This window comes from Ursus americanus, chromosome 29, assembly GCF_024610735.1.
Source record: "Ursus americanus isolate L20-20 chromosome 29, mUrsAme1.1.p, whole genome shotgun sequence".
Taxonomy (NCBI): Eukaryota; Metazoa; Chordata; class Mammalia; order Carnivora; family Ursidae; genus Ursus; species Ursus americanus.
Window position 1 is genome coordinate 4627538 of NC_142155.1, and position 23072 is coordinate 4650609.

The 23072-nt window shown below is 41.9% G+C and overlaps 1 protein-coding gene and 1 long non-coding RNA gene across 13 annotated transcripts in view; one reads left to right on the plus strand and one right to left on the minus strand.

Annotated features, from left to right (window-relative positions):
• The window catches only part of BCKDHB (branched chain keto acid dehydrogenase E1 subunit beta), a 206551-nt gene extending 190618 nt beyond the window's left edge, over positions 1–15933 (minus strand). For 5 of the 8 annotated variants that reach the window (XR_006780803.2, XR_015722235.1, XR_006780804.2 and 2 more), the window contains exons 1-3: positions 15701–15932; positions 4136–4213; positions 2508–2576 (exon numbers count right to left, since the gene is read on the minus strand). Coding sequence is in view for 5 of the 8 variants with exons in the window: in XM_087856923.1 (XP_087713049.1) it covers positions 2508–2576; positions 4136–4213; positions 15701–15896 (343 nt within the window). In the remaining 3 variants the exon portion in view is untranslated. Of the gene's footprint in view, positions 1–2507; positions 2577–4135; positions 4214–15700 lie in introns of all 8 variants that reach the window. The other 3 variants (XM_087856926.1, XM_087856925.1, XM_045804209.2) reach the window with 2 other exon arrangements.
• Positions 15934–16029: 96 nt separating this feature from the next.
• The window catches only part of LOC123796675 (uncharacterized), a 43537-nt gene continuing 36494 nt past the window's right edge, over positions 16030–23072 (plus strand). For 2 of the 5 annotated variants that reach the window (XR_015722237.1, XR_006780802.2), the window contains exons 1-3: positions 16030–16120; positions 21089–21551; positions 22093–22190. This is a non-coding gene — a long non-coding RNA (uncharacterized LOC123796675). Of the gene's footprint in view, positions 16121–21088; positions 22191–23072 lie in introns of all 5 variants that reach the window. The other 3 variants (XR_006780801.2, XR_015722236.1, XR_015722238.1) reach the window with 2 other exon arrangements.

Genomic DNA, 23072 nt, shown 5'->3' on the forward strand with positions numbered 1-23072 from the left:
AACGAGGGACTCTGGAGGCTCAGTGTGGACAAGCTGGAGAGTTCAAAACTCCAGGGAATCCAGTCCTAAGGAGGCCTCCCCAGTTTAGTGCGGCTTACCTCCAGGAGCTCGACCAGGTTCCTAGAATAAACACGGGAGAAAATTCCCTCTTGCTTCCAGCTGGGGAAGCGGACAAGGAACCATTCTGAAACACGCCAGAGCACTCCCTTCTTAGAAAGGCCTGACATCAAGGGAAACCAGTTAACCAGAGCCTAATCTGCTGGGTATTTATTGTCAGAGTGTAATCGACCCAGGGGAAGGAAAATGCCCAACTCCAGTCAGCTCCAGCCATCCTGTCCCACCTGAGAGAGAGGAAAAACACCTGTGAAGTTCACAGTCCAGAGGCATAGGCTCAATAAAGGACTGAGACCTAATCACAGGACTACAGAATGCTTCCCTTCCCCACACACCTCACCACTACATCCCTACAGGCCTCTTTACAGCAGTTCCTTTCACCCAGTGCATCACGTCCAGCTAGAGAGAAAATTACAAGGCATTCCAAAAGGCAAAATCACAATTTGAAGAGACAGAGCAAGCATCAGAACCAGACAGACCAGGGATCTACAACAAACATGATGAATATGCTAACGGCTCCAGTGGGGTAAAGCAGACAACATGCAACAGGGGGCAATGTCAGCACAGCTTAAAATCCTGAACAGAACATGAAAGCATAATTCAATGTTTTAAACATTCCTTAATACACGCAAACATACTCAGATATATTCAAATCTGGTCTAGAAGTGTGTAACCAAGAGGGGTACCATGGTTTTCTCTAGGTTATCTCTGGAAGTATGGACAATTTCATGTTTCTCCTTTCTGCTTTTCTATATTTTCCAAATTTTCTTCAATGCATATGCATTGCTTTTGAAATCAAATGTGAAAAGGCTTTTAAATTTTTTTTAAAGAGCTAAAGTTTGTAGGAGTCTGAATGAGCTGGAATTAACTGAGATAGTGTGAGATAGTTGAGACTGGCCCAACTATCTCAATCTCTAAACCGCTGTTAGAAATAGACAGGAGAAAGCAAAGGGACAGGACTCAGAAAATCAACCTGCTATAAAGAGAAGAGAACTTCCTGGTAAGCGAGGTGGAACATGCCATGATGTCTTGGATTCAAGTATAACACAACCTCAGAGAAGAGTGGAACAAGAAGGAACAACAACTAGGAAAAAAAAATCGGGAAGGCTCCCCGCCCCCCGCCCACCCTTACTTGCGGGCACCCACGAGCTTTAGAGAGCAGTGGCAAAGGTAAAAAGAAAGGTAGACATCAACTCCTCCCCCTAAACTTAAGCACTTTGCTGACTTCCAGTTCAGGTAAGACTGAGAGAGGAAAGGAAAAGTCCAGTCACCTCAAAGTCACCCCTAACAGTAGGGGTTGAAATATATTCCTCACACAGCAGGTCAGGAGGGAGGATGCTGGGATGGGCCAAAATGCACTCTGACGTCTGAGTCAAATGAAATGAGTAAAAGCAGTAGGCAGAAATCAATCACATACCGAGCAGAAGACAGAGATCACATGAGGTAAAACGTGTGGGAGGATAAAGGGATGGCGATTTTCTTTTTTTTTGGAAGGGGGGGATGGTAAATTTCATGTGTTGTTTGGTCAAACAGCAGTATAGCTATTGCTGTGAATATACTTTCAGTAAAGCAGATGGCCCTTCATAATATGGATGACCTTCACCCAATCACTTGAAGGCCTTAGGAAAAAAAACAAGTTTCTCCAACCAGAAGAAATTCGGCCTGAAGAGCGCAACATAGAAACCCTGCCTGGGCTTCCAGCTTGCTGGCTTGCCCTACAGATTTCAGACTTGCCAGCCCCTCACTGTGTGAGCCAATTCCTTAAAAAATAAATCTCTCTCTCTTTCTCAATACAGATACAGGTGTAGGCATACAGACACAGGCATAGACATAGATATAGAGAGAGAGATACATATAAATACAAATAGATACAGATGCACACATAATACACATACATATATACACACATACATAGATACAAATATATATATATCCTAATGCTCCTAATTCTCTGCAGAACCCTGACTAATACAGGTAATAAAAGATGAAATCTATTAACAGAGACCAGTAGGGCAGAATCTTGAACTAGAGACACTGGCATCAAAATTGGGTAAGGAAGGCAGTAGTAAGAGATCAAAGCTTCCAGGATTTAAATGACATGATAAATAATACATTTAATGAAGATGATTTTGGCATCTATAATATGTGTGATCCGAACCAGATCAGGGAGTCTGCAATTAGAACACATCCGGAGAAATTTAGACCAAAGGATTCTGCAGATGGCTATGGAAATGGAAAACAAAACCAAATAAAACAAAAATAAAAACAAAATCCAACAAGTATCTATACAATAAGGATATGGCAAACAATGGAACAGGTATCTTTTGTATCCTCAAGATCTTTAAGGAAAAGTTATACAGGAATACTATTCTTATATAAAGATGTCAACTTACCATATTTGTCTCGCAAGCCAACAGTACATCTAAAGACTCCGCCAAAGGCAACATCTTCACCAAATATTACTGAAAAACAATATTTAAAAAACATGTTTTATTTAATAAACCTTAAGTGATACTGACAACGAAAAACAGGTCATCTATAGATTTACACTTTAAATCAGAAAACAGAAATGGATTGTTTAAATCAAGGTTTCTCAACTTCCACATTACCGACAGTTTGGACTGGATGATTCTTTCGTTGTAGCAGCCTGTTCTGTGCACCGTAGACAGAGAGCAGCATCCCTGGTCTCTACCCAGTGGATGACAGCTGCCCCCGGCACACACGCACAAACACACACACAGTTGTGACAGCCAAAAGTGTCTCCAGACATCGTTAAACATAGGAGGAAGATGATGAAGAACCACTGATCTAGAATGTCATCGTGTTTTACCCAGGAAGAAAGCGAGGTCAGAAAACGAGGTCGGAGCAAAGTAACTTGACCAGCAGAAAAGCAAGAGGCAGAACTATGACTCACACTCCAGGCTCAAGGCCCCCACCAGTGGTTCTCTTTCCTACATGGTCTACAATAAAGACAACAATCTGAAGGACGGAAGGAAAAGCATTCCAAGGTGCGAGAACAGTCACAAGTAGGAAAAGGGCCTAAACTGTGTGAAAGGAGGCAAGTATGGAGGGAGATAGTGAGCAAGGCAGTGACAATAAAAATGGGTGTTCGTAGAACTGAATTTATTAATGTACCTAACTAGCTTTGTGGACCTTAAGAAAACAATTCACCCTCATTTTCTCTTCGAGATCAATCATTCTCAGATGACATTCAAACAAAGCAAGATCTTATCATCCACTACTGTACCTCTCACTTCCTCCTAACAAATAACCCCTTCTTCACTTGACCTTCAAACTAGGGATTCTCAAGTGGAAGCCCAAGGTATACTAAATATATAGAGAGATATATCTATATATGTATGTAGATATATATATAAATTTATATATATTGATATACATATAAATGTGAATATATATTATAGTCTATATTATATACGAATATATAAAAATATATATATTTATATATACTATACATATATATGAAGTAAAGCCAACCCAATTTAGAAAACATACAGCAGACAACTGTTTTTATACCAATAATTAAATTTGATTAGATAAAGTCATTTACAAATATTAAAGTTATTTCAAAAAAATCTTGTAAGTAGGACGATAGTGTATCTCAAAGGAAAGCGCGGAATCAAATCCTCATTTCATAAACAGATTCATAAATCTGAATGAAATGGTGCCTCCCATTTTTTTTCTATACGCTGGAGAAACAGAAGTACACAGTAGGTATTAATCCAGAAAGTATTTATATAGTATCAGGACCACACACACCATGGGAGAAAGTCGACTTGATGATGTTAGGTATACATGAGAACTAATTCATAATGAATTGATTTTAAAAATGTGTTAATACCGTAATCCGATTATTTAACCTTAATCATTTGATGAGATCTTTTTAAAAAATTTCAGGCAGGTAGACGTAATGTTAACCACTGAGCCTCAGACGCAGTATTTCCAGCAAATTCTCAATTCTGAATTCACGCAGCTACCACACTCACGCACAAAGGCAGTTTACCTGCAGTAGGATCTTTAGCCAATGAGTTATCCAAGGCACTTGTTATCGCCTGGAAAAGATTCATTTTCTGAGTCTGCCCTGTGAAAATTTAAAAAAAAACATTTTTTTAAGTAACATTTCCTACATTGTAAGATGCATAAAAAATAACAAGTTTCTTAACAGTTGATTATAACACGGTTAAAGTCAAAGTAAAAAGGAAGGTACTATGTGAATTTATTGGACTATTCCCAATGAGGCTGGTTTTGTGGAAAATACAAAAGCAATACAGACTTCTGTGCTTGATGAGGAAGCAAAATTTACACATATTAAACAATTAAAAAACAAGTATAAAAAAGGAAAAAGGAATTTAATCAAGTTACCAAATGTGTTCAGACAATAAATAAAAGTGATGGCAAGTCGGAAAAGGGAACCAGCCAGAGTGAAAGTGGTCTGGGAAGGGGTTCAGGATACACATCACAAAAAGTGCACATGACCCGAGACACATGTTAAATACGCCAGTAACAGCAAATGGTCACGGGCCACAAAACAATGAGGGAGGAAGGCTAACGATCAATTCAGCGCTCGGAACCTGCTGGTGTTTGGAGAGTACTATAAGCCCATGTCTCGACACGCCAGACTTGGTCCTTCCTGCTGTCTTACTGCTCCAGTAGGATCTCTGCAAGCCAACCTCTGGCTCCCGAAATAGGGTGACAGGAGGTGAAATGGGACAACACATGGAAAGCATTTAGAACAGTACCTGACACGGTGAGTGTTGAATAAATAGGAGCTATTTATTATTAGAACCTGGACTTTGCCCATGTCCTTCATCTTGACCTTGGTATTATCCTGAATGGTATAAAACTTTATTTAATAAAGTTCCAAATATTAGAATTCAGAAATATCATTACTTTAGATCTCTCAGTCTTGGTGCTGCCCAGAGCCCATAGATATCCCAGAACTTGAGGTCAGCTCCTCTCCAAAAACACTCTTCAGGGCAGAGATAAGCTTTTGCCTGAATCTTCTCTGATCCACAGGCCATCTTCACTTTGGTGCCTGATCTGTGCACTAGTATTCACTGTAACCCACAGCCATGCTGGTAGCAAACCCCCTGAACACCTGGTAATTACCCTTGACTACTGTCCCATCTAACCTCTGTGTTCCTCGGTAGCCTGGTGTGTCCCAAAGCCAAGGCCTAATTCACAGCGTGGGTCACAACAGTGGCTACTGCCATCAACACTCTGGCTGTGACACACGCTGGCCACTCACCCTTTTCCTGGAGACCCATCTTCATCCCGAGCTCAGCCTGGATCCACTGCAGGCTCTGATTTATGACATCACCCATCAACCATCATCCACCGACACTCAACCTTCTGACTCTCTCCCTGCTCTGACCCCTTCCACACTGCTGAATGCCCAGGGTTCAGGTCTTGGCAATACCCACTCAGATCTGCCCTGCTGCCCTCTCTGCCAAAAACAAAGGCCTGTTTCTACTCTTATTTTTGGTGGGGATAATAGGAATTCATTCAAGAAAGTATTGTTATGCCATGTATGCCAAAGGATACATAATTACACCACATGTCCATGATGACTTCATAATTTATTTTTCTTCAGGCTAAGACTGTATCATTTAATAGATACTTGCCTTAAATCCTTCTTCACTGTATAAAACCTCTTTGAAAGTGCTTATTGGTATCCGGCATCAGATGACAGAAAAAAGGCAAGCCTTTTTTCCCCACCACCGTGACATTCCTATTCTTCCTTCCATATTATACATATCCTGAAGCAAGATTTTTATCTATTATGATGTTCATAGCGAAGAACCTATGAAGGATAAAAATGCCTAAACATCTAAAGCGGTATTTATTTCAAGTGTGCTGACCATCTATATTAATCCTGAATGCCTCCAAGACATCTTATTTCATTGCTGTTCAATGAGTTTGAAGTACAAAAAAAACAAAGACTTTAATAATAAAAATCACACCAAGTAAATCTGGAAAGTATTGCTTAATTACCCACAAAGAATCTACTCATCTTGTAGGAAAGTAATTTATAAGTAAGGGTATTTAAAGGTTTTATTGCCATGTAAGCACAAAAATTTCCACTCCTGAATACTTTTTTTCAAGTAGATTCAAACTTGTAGGGGTTCAGATTAGCTGCTATGCTATAGATGCTTTTAAAAGATTTAAATAAGTTTTAATAGAGCAAAGGCTACTTTCAATTATTTTTAAAGTTGCAGTGTGGTCTGCGAATAGGTCAGGAAGAAATCACAAATTATTCAGAGATGAGATCATTTTGAATATTTGTTCACCTTAGAATAACTTATTCTCCTACAGGTTATTTTAAAGACCATTGATAAGATAAGCCTATGTTCTCTCATGATAAAGTACGTATCTGTAGCACGTCTAACTATGAACCCTAAAAAATCATTAACCGCTGTTGCCAAATCATACGATTACCAGTATTAATAAATGGCTGCTACATTTCAAAACCAGACTGACAACTCTTCTTTCCAAGATAAAAAGTTAAAACAAAACAAACAAAAATGGACACAGCAGTGCAATTTCCCTATAGTCAGGGATACAAGCTAGTGGATACCCATTGGTAAAACACAGCTTTATGGATGGACTGAGCCGTTACTTGAACTGGTCCTAGGTAGAGCATTGTGAAAAACCAGGTCATTATTACTGCTGCAAAGATAAAGCGGCACGTAATGTAGGGTTGGTGGAATATAAGGAACACAACAGAATCCCAAGAGGGCAGGGATTCTTACCTGCTTTTGATCAGAAGTACATGCTTAGTGCCTGACATGTAGTATGTAGAAGTGCTTGATAAATATTGGATGAATGAATGACTGAACAAAGAAACATAGGAGGTTAGTTCAATAAAGATGAAGTATACAAAGTAAATTGTTAATCAACCACTTAGAGAGAAAGTACTACAGTAGGAAAAAATATCTACCAATTCACAATTCAGAGTCAGACTACAGGGGAGGGGGAATGGGGCAGAAGGGATTCCAAGGTGGACTATTCAGTTATCCTGAGTAACTATTTAGTATGCAGCAGTGTTGAGGGGAGAAGCCTTCCACAGAACTACAGCACTGAGACAAAAGGGGAAAATGGGTGCCCAAGGAGCAGCGTTTAGAAATAAAGAAGGTCAACAGCAGGGCAGGTAGACAGTAAGCGTGTCTGTGGTTAGACCATGAACAAATAAAAATGCACAACCGTGATATGGAAAGTGAGGGACTACTTTCCGAAATCCAAGGTTCCGCCAGCACATTCAGCACTGGCCCTTCCGAGCCGCCTAGTCCTTGGGATACCTGCACAGCAGGGCATCTTCATGTCCTATTCCTTAGAAAGCTCAGCACTCCGTGCCTGGCCCAAACATGACAATCAGCATATGCCTGTTGAAGCGTGATGAATGAAAGATTTTAGTGGCATAATCTGGCACTAACCACATTGTGAAATGGAAAAAATGCCTAAGAAACTACCTATTTTCTCCCAACAAAACCTCTTCTACTCCTCCAGATGCCCCATTCTCCGGAATCCCTTTGTGTGTGCCAGATATGTACCTCTATCCCATTCCAGTCCCTATGACGGGGTTTCCCAACCTCTACCCCATAAAGTAAGTTTCATAGAGATTTCAAATACGAGGGACAGAACATTTTATATTAAAATGTAAATGAAGGATCGGGGTGCCTGGGTGGCTCAGTCAGTTAAGCGTCTGCCTTCAGCTCATCTCATGATCTCAGGATCCTGGGATCAAGCCCCAAGTCGGGCTCCCTGCTGAGCAGGGAGTCTGCTTCTCCCTCTCCCTCTAACTCTCCTCCCCGCTTGTGCTCTCTCTCTCTGTCTCAGATAAATAAAAAATCTCTAAAAAATAAAATAGAGATGCCTGGGTGGCTCAGTTGGTTAAGCATCTGCCTTCAGCTCAGGCCACAATCTCAGGGTCCTGGGATCGAGCCCCCCATCGGGCTCCCTGCTCAGCAGGGAGTCTGCTTCTCCCTCTCACTCTCATTGTGCTCTCTCACTCTCTCGCTCTCTCAAATAAATAAAATCTTTTTTAAAAATAAAATAAAAAATAATAAAGTAAAATAAAATATAAATGAAGGATCTATAATCACAAATGCCTTTTTAAGGTGCCAGTAAAGAAGGGGGGGGTGGAGAGACTGCCATCCAAAGCCAAAATTGGGAGGACCTAAGAAAGCCTTAAAGTTGAAGAGACGATGGCTAGGAGCCCTGGATCCCCCATCTCAGGGCACCTGGCAACTTATGTCATGATATAACAAGCTACAAGCTGTTTCCTTTCCTCTGGCTAGATACTTCCCTACTCGGTCTCTAAATGGTTTTTAAATTCTTCTGTACGCTGGTGACTCCCAACTGGGTTTCTCCAATCCAGACCTCTCCTCTGACTTATACCCAACAGTCGCCAGTTCCCCACTAGGGTGTCAGGCTTTTCTAACTCAGTAAGCATGTAACTAAACTCTTGACGTCTGCTCCCAAAATCAGTCTTTTCCATCTTAGCAAAGAGCACCATCCTCCACTCAAGTGTCCAAGCCAGAAACTGAGGAAGCACCCTTGAATGTCTTCCTTTCATTCATTTCCTGTATCCAATCCATCCAATCCTACTTCCAAAATATAGCTTCTTCCAAAGATACATATTTTAGATATATATTACTTCCAAAATATAGCTTAAAATCTAGTACTACGATGTCCTAACTCCAGAGTTCACCATCTCTTTCCTGTTCCTGAAAACCACCTCCTAATGTCCTGTCTTAGCCAGCTCTGGCTGCTGAAACACCACAGACTGAGTGGCTTAAACAAAGAAATTTATTTCTCACTCTTCTGGAGGTTGGGAAGGAAGCCCAAGACCAAGGTGAGTTCCTGATGAAGACCCTCTTCCTAGGCTGCAGAAGGCCATCCTCTTGCTGTATCCTTACATGGTGGAAGGAGAGAGAATCTCTCTTGTGTCTCTTCTTATAAGGGCTTTAATCCCATTCGCAAAGGCTCCACCCTCATGACCTAATTACCTCCCAGGGACCCCCATCTCCAAACACAATCACACTGGGGGTTAGGGCTTCAACATAGGAATGGGGGGATGGGGGAGACACAAACATTCAATCCATAGTACCACCTCATCACTTCTACTCCTTCACCCCTCATTCATCAAAGCAATAAGTCCTATACAGGACTTACAATAAGTCCTATAAAGCAACGCACGTCATGTTACTCCTCTGTTCAAAATCCTTCTAGGCTCTCTGACTGCACTTGGAATAAAGCCCCGCTCCTCACCATGTCCACAAAGCCCTGCTTGATCTCATACCTGCCCACCTCAAAAGTTCTATTGTGTACCACTATCCCCAAGGCTCAGCACCTGACTCTTCTCGCAGTTCCACCAAACCAAGCTCCCTGCTACATCAGGACCTTCACACATGCTGGGTCCTCTGCCTGGCACCCCCTTCACACCTCCTTGGATACTCCTTCCCGATCCCTTAGAGCCTAGTTAAATGCTGCCTCTTCTTAGAGGTCTCCCTAGATCTCTGTTATTCTCTTTCCTAGCACCTGAACATTTCCTACAGGTCACTTTTTGCAATGGGATTGATTTAAGTATGCATTTGCTTGCTATTTTTTGTCCATCTCCCCCACTAGACTTCTAATTCCATGAGGACAGGTCCGTATCCACATTGGTGTTTTGTGCTAAGCACCTAGCACAAAGTTTAGCATCCAGGAGAAAATTAAAATGCATAGAATGAATAAAGAAACCTACACATACACATAATGCCTAAAATCCGGGACAGGTAGAGACCCAGATGTGTTCTTGGGGAGCAATACAGTGCAATGAAGGAAGTTTAAATGTCAAAAAGAAGGGCGCCTGCGTTAAGGTGACTAAGCATCGGACTCTTGATTTCAGCTCAGGTCATGACCTTAGGGTTGTGAGATCAAGCCCTGTGTCGGGCTCTGCGGTCAGTGTAGAGTCTGCTTGTCCATCTCCCTCCGCTCCTCCCCACCCCCACCCCGCTCACTCACTCACTCTCTCTCTCTCAAATGAATAAATAAAATATTTTTTTAAAAAAGTAGAAGTTTAACCTCTTTGCATCTAAATTTCTTTACCATAAAATGTGGATGATAACAGGATCTCTGTCACAACACTGTTACATGTAAATGAACTGCTACATGTAAGGCACTCAGAATAGTGTTTGGTACTGATAAGGTCTGATAAAAGTGTCTGCCGTGTCATTATTACCGTTCTTTGGGGTACCACTGAAAGGTCTGGATAAGCAATGATAAAGTCAGAACAAGGAAACAGAGTAGGAAGAGAAAACAGGAAGGATGCAATTTGGGGCAATTCTAAATAAGACAGGGAAAAGAGACATGGAGAGAATTATCTAGTGTCAAAGGTTCCCAAGTTTTGACATGATTGTGTTGGTGCCCGACTAGCACTCAGACAAGCCTACCTCGTAATGCTCTATTCTGCCAACATTTCCAATGCTATGGAATAAATGTTTGTGTGCCCCCCCCACATTCATATGTTGAAGCTTCATTCCCAATATGATGGTACTTGGAGATGGGGCTTCCGGAGATGAACAGGTCATGAAGGTGGAGCCCTCCTGAACGGGATTTGTGCCCTTATAGAAAGAGACCTCACAGAGCTCCCTTACACTATGTGAAGTCACAGTGAGAAGACAGCCGGCCAAGAACCAGGAAGCAGGGACTCTCCAAACACTAAACCTGTCAATTCCTTGATCCTGGACTTTCCAGCCTCTAGAACTGTGAGAAATAAATACTGTTGTTATAAGCCACCAGTCTATGGTATTTCTGTTACAGCAGCCCAAACGTACTAAGACATCCAATCAACACAGCCAAACCTACGTCATCCTCTCTCCAAAAACGTGCTTCTCTCTTCCAGCATTCCTCATTTGTATCAGTGATACCACCACGCTACCAGGTTAAAAATGTCACCTTTTTTTTAAAGATTTTATTTATTTATTTATTTGACAGAGAGAGAGAGACAGAGAGAGAGGGAACACAAGCAAGGGGAGTGGGAGAAGGAGAAGCAGGCTCCCCGCTGAGCAAGGAGCCCGATGCGGGGCTCAATCCCAGGACCCTGGGATCACGACCTGAGCCAAAGGCAGATGCTTAACTAACTGAGCCACCAAGGCACCCCCAAGTCATCTTTGATACCCCTTCCTCTTAGCCCCCACAGGCCAAACAGCACCAGATCTAGTCAATTCCTTCAAAACACACAACCATCCCCACTGACACTCCCCAAGCTCTAAACAATTATATCCTCGCACATGGAGAGTCCAATATTCCTCCGACTGATCTCTCTGCCCCCTTACTTTCCCTTCATTAATCAATTCTACAAACTCTCCTCATAACATTGCACGAGCACACTGCAAGTCACTCTCTTACCTATAAACAAGCGATGGCCCTCCCCAGCCCACAGAACCAAACCAGCACAGCGTAAGCTACATTGGGTATATTCAATCTTTTCTCTCCCCCAACCTTTCTTCTGGCTTTCCAAACTTATTTCCTACCCCTCCTCTTTTTCCTCCAAACAAACTCACTCCTTCTCATTCCTCATGAAACCCTCTGCTTTCTAGCCGCTCTCTACTCATGTTGTTCCCTTCTCTACAAATTCTAATACTGGGAAGAAGACCTTCATCCCCACGGAAAGAGGACTCTGGTCTACCCTTGATTTCTGAGAGCTGCCTCCCTCCTGCCTATGCAACGCAAAGGCTTTCCTGGGCACCACAGAACAAACTTACCTCAAGTCGGGGACTTTGCCATTGCCTGCCCTTTTTCCTTCTAGGAAGACACTGCTCTACCTTGGAGGTAACTCCTTTGTCATTCCTCACAGTGAAGCTTAAACGTCACCTCCTCAGAGTTAACCCTGGCCATCACTCCATTTAAGCAGTCTCTTTCATGTGTCAAAATAACCAAAATTTTAAAAATAAAACTATTTGCAGCATACATGAAAGATAAAGAGTTGCTATCTCCATTAATATCTTTAATACACAAAACATGAGCAGAAAAGTAGTGTGAGAGGCTTTGAAGGCTGACATATTTGGGCTCACATTCTGACCCTGCTACTCCTCAGAACTGGGCAGGCCATTAACACCCCTGAGCTTCAATTTTCTCATCTATGCAATGAGCATAACACTCTCTAGGTCACAAGGTTACTGTGAGGATTATAGGGTGATGTCTACCACACACCTGGAATAGACACTTGTTCAATAATGGTAGATAGGATTCGTACTGATAGACAAAATTACTAGGCATATAATTTTTTAAATATGCAAAGACAAGAAACACCCAATTCACAAGAGAGAAAACAAATCTGGCAAACAAATATCTGGTAAATATTCCCTAATAGAAATAAAACAGGTACATATTCAAACAAAGTGCAATTACCACAACATACCCAAACATACGTGCACACACACAATTCTGATACCAATTCCAATGTGCTTGTGTTTTTTAACACACAACCAAGCAATTCTGCACCACCAGCTGGGTGCCCTATAATGCAATGCAATTCTGACACCATCTGCTGGAGCTACTGTCAGATCCCAAAGGTTAAGGGCTCAGTCCTTATAAGACTGTGCCCACCTCCCAGTTCAGATGCCAATCACAAGTCCAGGTTGTCACCCGTGCTTCTGACTCACTGGCTATAGAATGGAGGTTTGCACAATCCCCTCTTTGGGTTCAATTAATTTGCTAGAACGGCTCACAGAACTCAGAAATATTTTACTTACTGGATTACTGGTTTATTATAAAAGGACATAACTCAGGAACAGCCCGATGGAAGAGATGCATGGGACAAGGTGTGGGGAGAGGGCACAGAGCTCCTGTGCTCTCTGAGCATGCCACCGTCCCTGAATCTCTACCTGTTCACCAACCCGAATGCACTCTGAACCCCATCCTTTTGGGTTTTCAAAGGAGGTCTCATTATATAGGCATGACTGATTAAATTCATTCAACCTCCAAAACCTTTCTTCTCCACAGAGGTCGGGGGTGGGACTGAAAGTCCCAACCCTCTCATCACATGATTGATTCCTCTAGTGACAAGCTTCCATCCTTGGATGAAGTAGGAGCTTTCAAAAAGTTACCATCAGTGTAACAAGACACCTTTATTGCTCTCCTCAAAGGAAATTTCAAAGGTTTCGGAGCTCTGTGTCAGGAAAAGGGGGCAAAAACCAATATGTATTTCTTATTATAAATCACAGTAGCTCAGCACAATTGTGATTTTATCATGATACCCAATACTTACACTCTTACACGTGCAGATGGAAGTATAAACTGTAATTTGAACTATGTACTAAAAACCCATTAAACTGTTCATATCTTTGAGTCGGAAATCTCATCCCTAGGACTTTATTCTAAAGAAATAATCTCAGATACATAAAGGCTACATGAAATGTTTCCCTCCACGTTATTTATAACAGCGCAAAAGTGTAAAACAAAAGCATAATGGTAATTATTGAAGTTTCCACTTGTTCAGTGAGTGCTTCTTAGTAGTCAAATTGGGCTAAGTACATTGTACACAACTGTCTATATTTAGTCTTCATAACAATCTTTGAAGTAGGTATTATTATAAAATCCTTACTTACAAAGAAACTGAGGCTTAGAGATGGTAAGTGAGTAATCCAAAGTCATAGGTAGCAGGACCAAAACCAAATGTAGGACAATCTGATTCTAGGGCCAAGATCTTAACCACTGAACTAGAGAGTTTATACTCCATGGAACGTGTCGCCTTTTTTTTTTTTTTTAAGATTTTATTTATTTATTTGACAGAGAGAAAGAGAACACACAAGCAGGGGGAGCGGCAGAGGGAGAGGGAGAAGCAGGCTCTCTGCTGAGCTGACAGCCCAACACGGGGCTAGATCCCAGAACCTTGGGATCATGGCCTGAGCCAAAGGCAGACGCCTAACTGACTGAGCCACCCAGACGCCCTGAACATGTCCCTTTCTAAAGGTTATGAAAACTATGTAATCATATGGAAAAACGCTTCTGATTAAATAATGCAGATGGTATCTGTGTTAAAACTACAGTTACAGGAAAATTTAATTCTGCTAATTTGATCAATGGAGTAATTTAATTCCACTAAATTGAAAGGAAATACCTAGAAGGATACACACCAAAATGTTAGCAGTATTTACAAATAGTAGTGGATGGTGAGATTACTTTTTCTTACTTTTTTCTGTTATCCAAATTATCTGTAACGTGCATTTATTTTTATTTTTATAATAAGGACAAACATATAAACGTGATTATCATTCTACCTGGATTTTAGTAATTTCACAATTATGGAAGGAGGCTGGGGAGATTATGAAGACCTGTATTCTATTTCTCGGGTACTGAGCTAAAGTTTCTTCGCTTTCAAGACAGAACTCAGGGTTCATCCTGTTGGTAAGAAAAAACTGCTATTCACTTTTATGGTATCTACTGTCTCACAAAAGTGGTACAGCTCTTAGTAAATTATTCCCACACGCATTACAGCATGTTGTTTAGAATGGAAGCTCTAGAATCTAAATAATTAAAATTCGAAGCAGAAGCTATCACTAACTTATCTGTGTAACCTTGGACAAACTATCTCAAGACTTCAGTTAACATCACCCACCTCTAAAGGTTGTCCTAAGCATCAAATGAAATAATGAATGTCAATTTTTCAGCACAGTCCCTGCCTGTGGTAAGCACTCAATATATATTCATACCTATTATTCACAAGTATAGACAGACACCCTTCCAAAAATAACACATCTAGCATGTGAGAAGTTACCAGACAAGGAAAAGGTTAATGTTCTCTTATTGTTCCATTGTTCTGATAATAGACACTAGATATTTCAGAGATTACATATAACCTGCAGAAGAAATGGTGAAAGTCATGCAATTGTCATACTGTGAGGAGTCTGCTAGGTGCCCTTCCTACCAATGAGAGTACTAGATGGCCTCCTCGTCCCTTCACCTTCATCAACTACCCCCTCCTTAGCTAAGTGGCAGCCTAGCCCAGCCCAGGCTCATTGCTAGGCTCAAACGGGAAACCCGGGATTCTTTCCCAACTCCACGAACAACCTGTTCCATGACCTCGGGGAAATCAATTCAGTTACTTAGTCCTTCCATTTCCTCTTCCCTGCCAAAGCAATAATAATAATAATAATAAAGAAAAAATTCTCTTTTAAATACAGGTGCCTGCAGTTAACGTCCCAGCTCCGGACAAACTGGGACAACACCTAGGGCCAAGGCTGGGAAAGTAAGGATGGAGAACTGAGAAAAGGAGGCGTTCCCTGGGCACCGCCCCTCCACCCTCCGCCCTTCCAGACCGCGGTATGCCCTCTCACCCATCTCGAGGGTTTTGAGGGGCTGCCTCTCGAAGGTTGTACAGTCACAAAAATAGAGCGAGGAGGAAACCACAGTCAGACCCTAAAGTAGGGAGGCTCCAGAAAGCAGGGCAGGAATTACGCCAAGATGCAAGGAGATCAGCCTGCCGGCCACTGCCCGCACGAGCGGGGTGGCTCTCCTTGCGAGGCCCCCACAGGCCTGGGAGTCTGGGTTGCACCAGGAGCAGTCAGGGCAGCCCCTAGCTCACCGTACTCCCGGGGCTCCGGGTCGGGCTGGAAAGTGAAGTGAGCCACATGCCTCCTCTGCGCCGCAACCCCAGTTGCCGACTCGGGCTGCAGCAAGCCCCGCAGCAGCCCCGCGCCTCGAAGCCGACGCCACTGTCCTTCTGACCCGGCCGCACGCAGCCTCAAGAGCCCGCCCGCAGTCGCCGCAAACGCCGCCATCCTCACTTGCAAGCCGGGTTTGCAAGCTACGCCGCCGCGCACTGCCGGCAGAGGGGGCGGAGCACCGAGACAACTTCCCTATTGGTTGGGCCCAAGGGGCGGACCCATGAAACAGACCGGTCGGAGTTAGGAATTCGGGGGTGGGGAAGGCGGCGAGAAGAGGCCAGAGGCGTTTGCCTGTTCGCGCATGCGGAAGAGGAAATGGGGCGGCGGCGAGCGGGCAGGTGAGCTCCAATGCAATTGTTCTTGGAGGTTGAAATTGTCTTGGAGTCACTGCATGGTCCCACCGCGTGGACGCGGGTGCGTAATGTTACGCACTCATCCTAGATTTATTCTTTACTGATGTCATTTGCATTGTTACCTCCCATAACGTTTTCATTTTGAGATTTATACTTTCTTTTAAAATGTAACCCTTTTTTATCCGCTCCTATTCTTTATCTGTATTATTTTATAAGTAAAAGATGTAAAGAGTTACTGATTGGCATTGGTTATTGGTTTTGGGTTTCAAAAAACTGGGAATCGCTGCTCAAAGCTTCCGCTCTTTATTCAAAGCCTCCTTGAATGCTTAATAAGCATGTATACCCTTTTACTGATTTTGTTTTTCAGGATTTAGAGGAGAGTTAGAGAGGTAAGCTCAGATTTCATCCTGCAAATCCATTTAATAGGAATTCAGATGCATTTTTGCCCAGGTGCCATGAAAATGACCTGACCGGCTTACTCTAGCTTAGAAACCTGGAGAATTCCAATCGTTAATTTATGTTTATAATAATCAATTACATAATTTTTCTTTTTAAAAATCCAAGTGTTTAAAAGGATAACTTCCCTGCTCATGAATTTAAAAATCACAGTAAAATATGAGAGACAAAAGTGAAAGTGTTTCCATGACATGAAGTTGGGAGAAGGGAGGGAAGGCCCAAAACAGAATTGAGAGAGGAGTGGGAGAAAATGAAGAGGAAGGAAGAGGGGAAAAGAATATTTTTCTTCTATTATGCTTGGCCTCACAACCTATGTTTGGTTTTACAAGGGAGGTAAGAGAGGAGAGAGAAGAAACGGGGTGAGGACAAAGGCCAGGAAATGTACCAACTGCTTGTTTTTTGATGGGGGCTGAGAGACAGAAATGTAAAACTGCTGAAGAGAGAACCAGAATTATATCCATTATCCCTACTCTTACACCAATATATCCATTATTTCTACTCCTACTCTTACACCTGCGAGGGGCTTGGCACTAGGCGTGGAGCCTTCTTAAGATTCTCTCTCTCCCTTCCCCTCTGCCCCTCCCCCCTCACTCTTCCTCCCCCTCTCTCCCTCCCTCTCTAAAATAATAATAATAATAATAATAATAATAATAATAATAATAAAAGAATGTCCTAGTTGGTAGAGAAAGGAGACAAATCACAATCCAATGTCATAGGGACTCTAGAACAGTGTGAACAAAGTGAACCATAGAAAGAGCAATAAGCTCTGTTTTTAGAAGTCAGGAATGCTTCTAGAAGTAATGCTGAGCTGGTCCTAAACGATGAGTAGGAATTATCAGGCAAACTAGGGAGGGGAAGGTGTTCCAAACAAAGAAAAAAACACAAAGGCTAACAGGGCCAGAAGGAACATGGTGCATTCCAGGAAGAGAAACCAAGTTGGTAGCTGCTAGACTTGGAGTTTAGGGATTGACAGGAGTTGGAAAGATAAATTAGAGGGAGATTTTCAAGGTCTTCATGTCCTGGTCTAAGAAGTTTGGACTTATAACTACATACAGTCGGGAACAACAAAGAGAACCCCCAACAGAGTTGTCTGCCAAGCAAATTATTATGTGGGGGGGGGGGGGAGTGAGTTTGAAATTTTCCCTATCCCCACCACACTATCTGCCTGGTAATCATGGAAATGTCTATGTTATTAAAGTGGGATCCACCCTGGCCACATTTCATTGATAATAAGTTGGGAAACTGTCATTTTCTGGGAATTTTGGAAGCATAATTTAGAAAGATAGGGTATCTTTAAATGCCACTGGGAGATGCAAAAACTGAGAGTTTTCAGAAATCCGGTGGACCAGAGAAGGTGAAAAATATGACCGCATTTAAGCTCCTGATTCTCCTTGTTCCTGAGGCCTAAGTGCTTTCTGATCCCGGGTTTCTATGAAACTATGAGACACCATGGTAGCCTTACAATAGAGTCTCCTCTTAGCTTAAGTTACTTCTAGTTGCAGTTCTGCAAACTTAACCTCCCTGAACACCGTCAGGACCCATGACAGTGGAGGAAATACAAAGCGAAGTTGCTCGTCGTTCTTCAGAATGACTCTTGGCTTTTTCTCTGTCACTGAGCTTCAGCACCTGTATGACCTACGCCTGTTTGAACTCAGCTTGCTTTTGGACACCCTTCCTATATAGCAACATCCTATTCTGTAGCCTTATATCCTGACTCCTGTTCCCATTCAAACTCAAACAGAAACATCAGAGACACCAAGTAGCCAAGGGCTCAAATTCTTGCTTTAGAATTTTAAATAGATTGTGATGTTGATGGCAGAAACAACAATTTGAAAAGAGTTTGAGTTTTAAAGACTAGTTTCTGAGTATTACACCTCAAGAACCTGAACAGCTTAGGGCAAAAAATTCATGATCTACACAATATATTATAAATAGGGTGCTAATTTAGGAGCCAGTTTTTCCCACCATCCATGGAGGCAGAGCCATAGCACACAGAAGAACTGTAGATGTCTTTCTTTGCAGATAGGCCTAGGAGTATCACAGAGTCCTCAAAACTCCACCATGGCACAGCACGCGGAACAACAGAATGCTTCTTGTAATGAGATGGCCAAGAGAGATGCAGGGATGGCATCAAGGTCCAGAGAACTTAGGAAGGCCCAGCAGTGAGAATGATAAGGGATTTGTATCTAGAATACACTTTTTAAAAATTTTTAAACTTGATAATAAGAAGATAAATCACCTAATTAAAAAAACAAGCAAAGAACACAACCATGGTGGTGGGAATGCAACATGGTACAGCCACTTTGGAGGACGGTTTGAAACTTAGAAAACTAAACATATTCTAGCCATACAATCCAGCAGTCAAGCTCCTTGCTATTTAGCCAAAGGAGTTGAAAATTTATACCCACAAAAAAACTGCCCACAAGTGTTTATTGCAGCTTGATTCATAATTGCCAAAATTTGAAAGCAACCAAGATGTCCTTCAGTACATGGATAAAAAAATTGGATTGGGTAAATAAACTGTGGTACATCCAGACAATGGAATAGTATTTGGCACTAAAAAGAAATGAGCTATCAAGTCATGAAAAGACATGAAGGAAACTTAAATGCATATTACTAAGTGAAAGAAGCCAGTCACAAAAGACTACGTAGTGTACAATTCCATTTATATGAAATGTCCAGAATAGGCAAATTGGTGGAAACAGAAAGTAGATTAATGGTTGCCCGGGGCTAGGGATAGGAGCAATGGGGAGTGGTTGCTATTCGGTATGGAGTTTCTTTTGAAGTAATGAAAATATTCTAAAATTAGGTAATGGTGATGGTCACACAATTTTGTGAATGTACTGAAAACTACCAAATTGTACACCAAAAGTGATTTTAATAGCATATAAATTACATTTCAGCAAAACCGTGGTTTAAAACTCAAGTTATGGAAGAAGAATAAAATTTACATCTGTCCACCGAAACCTGTGGTTTAGGAGATTCATCCCCTACAGCATCTGTTTGACAGCATGTATGTTAGCTCATAGACTCTGTTTGAAATTGGTTTCGATTCAGGGCTGGAGATACTTAGATGGAAGAGCTCCAGGATTTTCCTTGCTTTGCTGCTTACCACATGGAAGAATCCTGTTGGGATCATTCTGAAAAGAAAATCCAAAATATAGTCAAAGCCAATGGGTTCATTTCTTAGGGCTGCTGGAACAAGGTACCACAAACTGGGGACAGAAATGTATTGTCCCACAGGTCTGGGACTAGAAGACCAAGATGAAAATGTTGGCAGAGTCATACTTTGAAAGCTATGGGAGAATCCTTCCTTGTCTCTTCCTAGCTTCTGGTCTTTTACCGGCAATCTTTGACCTTCCTTGGCTTGCAGCTGCATAAATCCATTGTCTGCCTTTGTCTTCACAAGATGTTCTCACTGTTCTTCCTTTCTTGTCTCTGGTGTCTTCACACAGCCATCTTACAAGAACAGATCCCATGTTATTGGGCTAGGAGCTCACCCTGCTCCAGTATGACCTCATCGTAACTAATTATGTCTACAACAACCCTTTTTCCACATAAAGCCATGTTCTGAAGTACTAGGTGTGAAGTACTGGAGGTTAGGTTCAACATATCTTTTGGGGGATGGGCACAGTTCAGTCCTTCACAGCCAGAGATTTTAATGGCAGAACAGAAGCTGAATGGATGCTATTGATGAACTTTCTGGAGATGCCTGCATTGTTAAAGAGTTTTATAAGTTGTTTAATAGATTTCTTCCAATACGAAATTCTGTGATTTGAAGTAGAGTTAAAGAAACTGGAGATATTTGGTCTACATAAGACTTTCAAAGTGATATATTAATTCTCCTTAAATGTTTGATGACTCCCTTGTAGAAAAAGAATTAAATTTTCTGGGGCGCCTGGGTAGCGCAGTCGTTAAGCATCTGCCTTCGGCTCAGGGCATGATCCCGGCGTTCCGGGATCGAGTCCCACATCGGGCTCCTCTGCTGGGAGCCTGCTTCTTCCTCTCCCACTCCCCTGCTGTGTTCCCTCTCTCGCTGGCTGTCTCTCTGTCACATAAATAAATAAAATCTTTAAAAAAAAAAAGAATTAAATTTTCTGTTTGGTTCCAGCAAGAAAAACAAGAAACCAAAGAGGCAAATTCCAACTCAATATAATGTAATGAAGAATATAAAGTAGATTATCTTGGGATGTAATGAATTCTCTCTCACTAGATAGGCAAGTACAGGATGGATGAACATTATTGGAGGAGGCTCCTGGGAGGACTTACACTTCATTTAGGAGTTGTTTAGGGGCCTTCTAATTTTAAGAATGTGATTCTGCTATTCACTAGTGTGCATTGAGAGCCTTGCATGTGTCAGGCACTCTGTTCTAATGAACGTTATTTTAAGCCAACCCATGGATCTAAGCTGCCTAAACCAGCCAGCATGTGAATTATCCCTTGTTCTGCCCTTCCCAAGCATGCAGGCAACTTCTCTCTGGCTTCTCGTTCCTGCAGGGGCTTGAGATGCACCTAGGATCGGTCTGTCAGGAATCTGACCATCTACTGGATAGAAATCTTGTCAGTAGACACCACAGAAAGGGCATCTTTCAAAGTGACATTATCTGACCTTTGTGCTCAGCCTGATGGAAGGATTGAGATGCAAATGATGGCTCAGAAGCCTGCTCCAAATACTGATAACTGCTCTCTGTGTAGCAAGCAGAGCCACTCATCCAGAAGCAAAAATACATTCCAGCTTGATTTTTTTTTTTTAATTCCCAGCATAATTTGTGAGTATTGCCAGGTTTCTAAAAGCCTAACTAAAGTGACAGCTTACATAATCATGAGTACTGGGGCCAAAAGAAATTTTTAAGACCCATACTTTACCTTACTTCCATTTTTGTTGTTGTTGTAACTTTTATCCATGTATCTCATTTAAAAACCTTGAACAACTGGCACTTCTGGAAGCACTGGAGATTTTGTGAGTATATTGGGAATGCCCGATGGTGACCAGGGTGGGAGAGAGGGGAGGAGAACATGGGCAGGTGAGCACTGGTCACCACCAGTGACTCTTAACAGTATGGGCTCCCCATCACACAAAGCCACCCATAGACACGGGCAAAACAGAAGTCCACCTGTGTTCCCACTTGCAGACATTTAACCTTCACAAACTAATATGACACTTTAATTAGAGCAGGTGATCCCTCCCTTCCTGTCAGAGTATAAGCCCTAAACAGGGAATTCAACCTTGACTTCACATTAGAACCCCCCGGGCAGCTTTCAAAACATACTGCTATCCAGACCCCAGGTAGTAGTAAACATTAGCAATACTCACAGGTATTTCCATTCCTTCTGTTTCTAAGAACTCAGGCAGATTGCCCTTCCCCAGCCGTCTGAAATTAGGCATGCAATGTGACCTACTTTGCCAATGAATTTGAGCCTGAGAGTAGAGAATTACTCTGGATGGAAGAATTTAAGAGCTGGTGGCTAATTCTATTTTCTTCCTCTGCCTCATCAACTAGCAACATTCCAGACAGTAGATCAGTCGTCAGCCTGTTCCTGGAGTGACATTACCTGGGACATCACTGCCCTCATCCACCCTGTTTGACATGGAGCATGAGTAAGAAATTATTTTAAACTATAAAGTGGTGTGTGTGTGTGTGTGTGTGTGTGTGTGTGTGTGTGTGTGTATTTTAATAGAACATGACTTGTCAGCACAAGCCAATTACTTCACATGGTCTTCGGCTACTCTAACATATTCTAACTCTTCAGGAAGATTCTCAGTTATATGCTTAGTGAAAGACAATACATTTGTCCAAAACATGATAAGTAAGTGTGGCCATATGTTACTACTGTAGATTTACATGATTTTCGATATAATTTTGGCTACTCATAATTTTTGCCTTACGTGTATTAGGTTTTGGAATATAAACACCCACAAATGATGCAGCTCTCCTCTACTGAGGCAGTATGAAAACCCTTTCAGTCTTCTAAAGCATATTTCAGTCTTCTAAAGCAACTTGATGGACAAGCTTATAAGAGCTTCTTTTTACAGATCTTTTTACATCTTCATTTTACAGATGAGAAAACAGGATCGGAGGGACTAATTGACTAACCACAGTTTAAGCAGCATAAAGCATTCTAATCTATGTTTTTCAAATTTCAAAACCTGTGCACTTATGTTTCCCAACTGTATTTTGCAGAATAATCCCTGAGAAATTTGCTCCAACTTCAGATTCCCTGAATCCCACACTGAGAAATTCTTACTCATTAGGCCTGGAGTAGAGCATCTGTATTTTTAACAAGCTTTCCCTACCCAGTGTCTTTGATATGGTTGGCCTATGTATCCTATAGACAAACCCTATAAATCCCATACAGCCTTTCTATATACTCTGTTCCCCATCTAGAGAAGAACAGCTACTACCTTACCCCTTTCTCACTATTTTATCAGTTAGGATTATTTAGTTACATGCTACTGAAATCACCTCTGGCTAATTTAAGC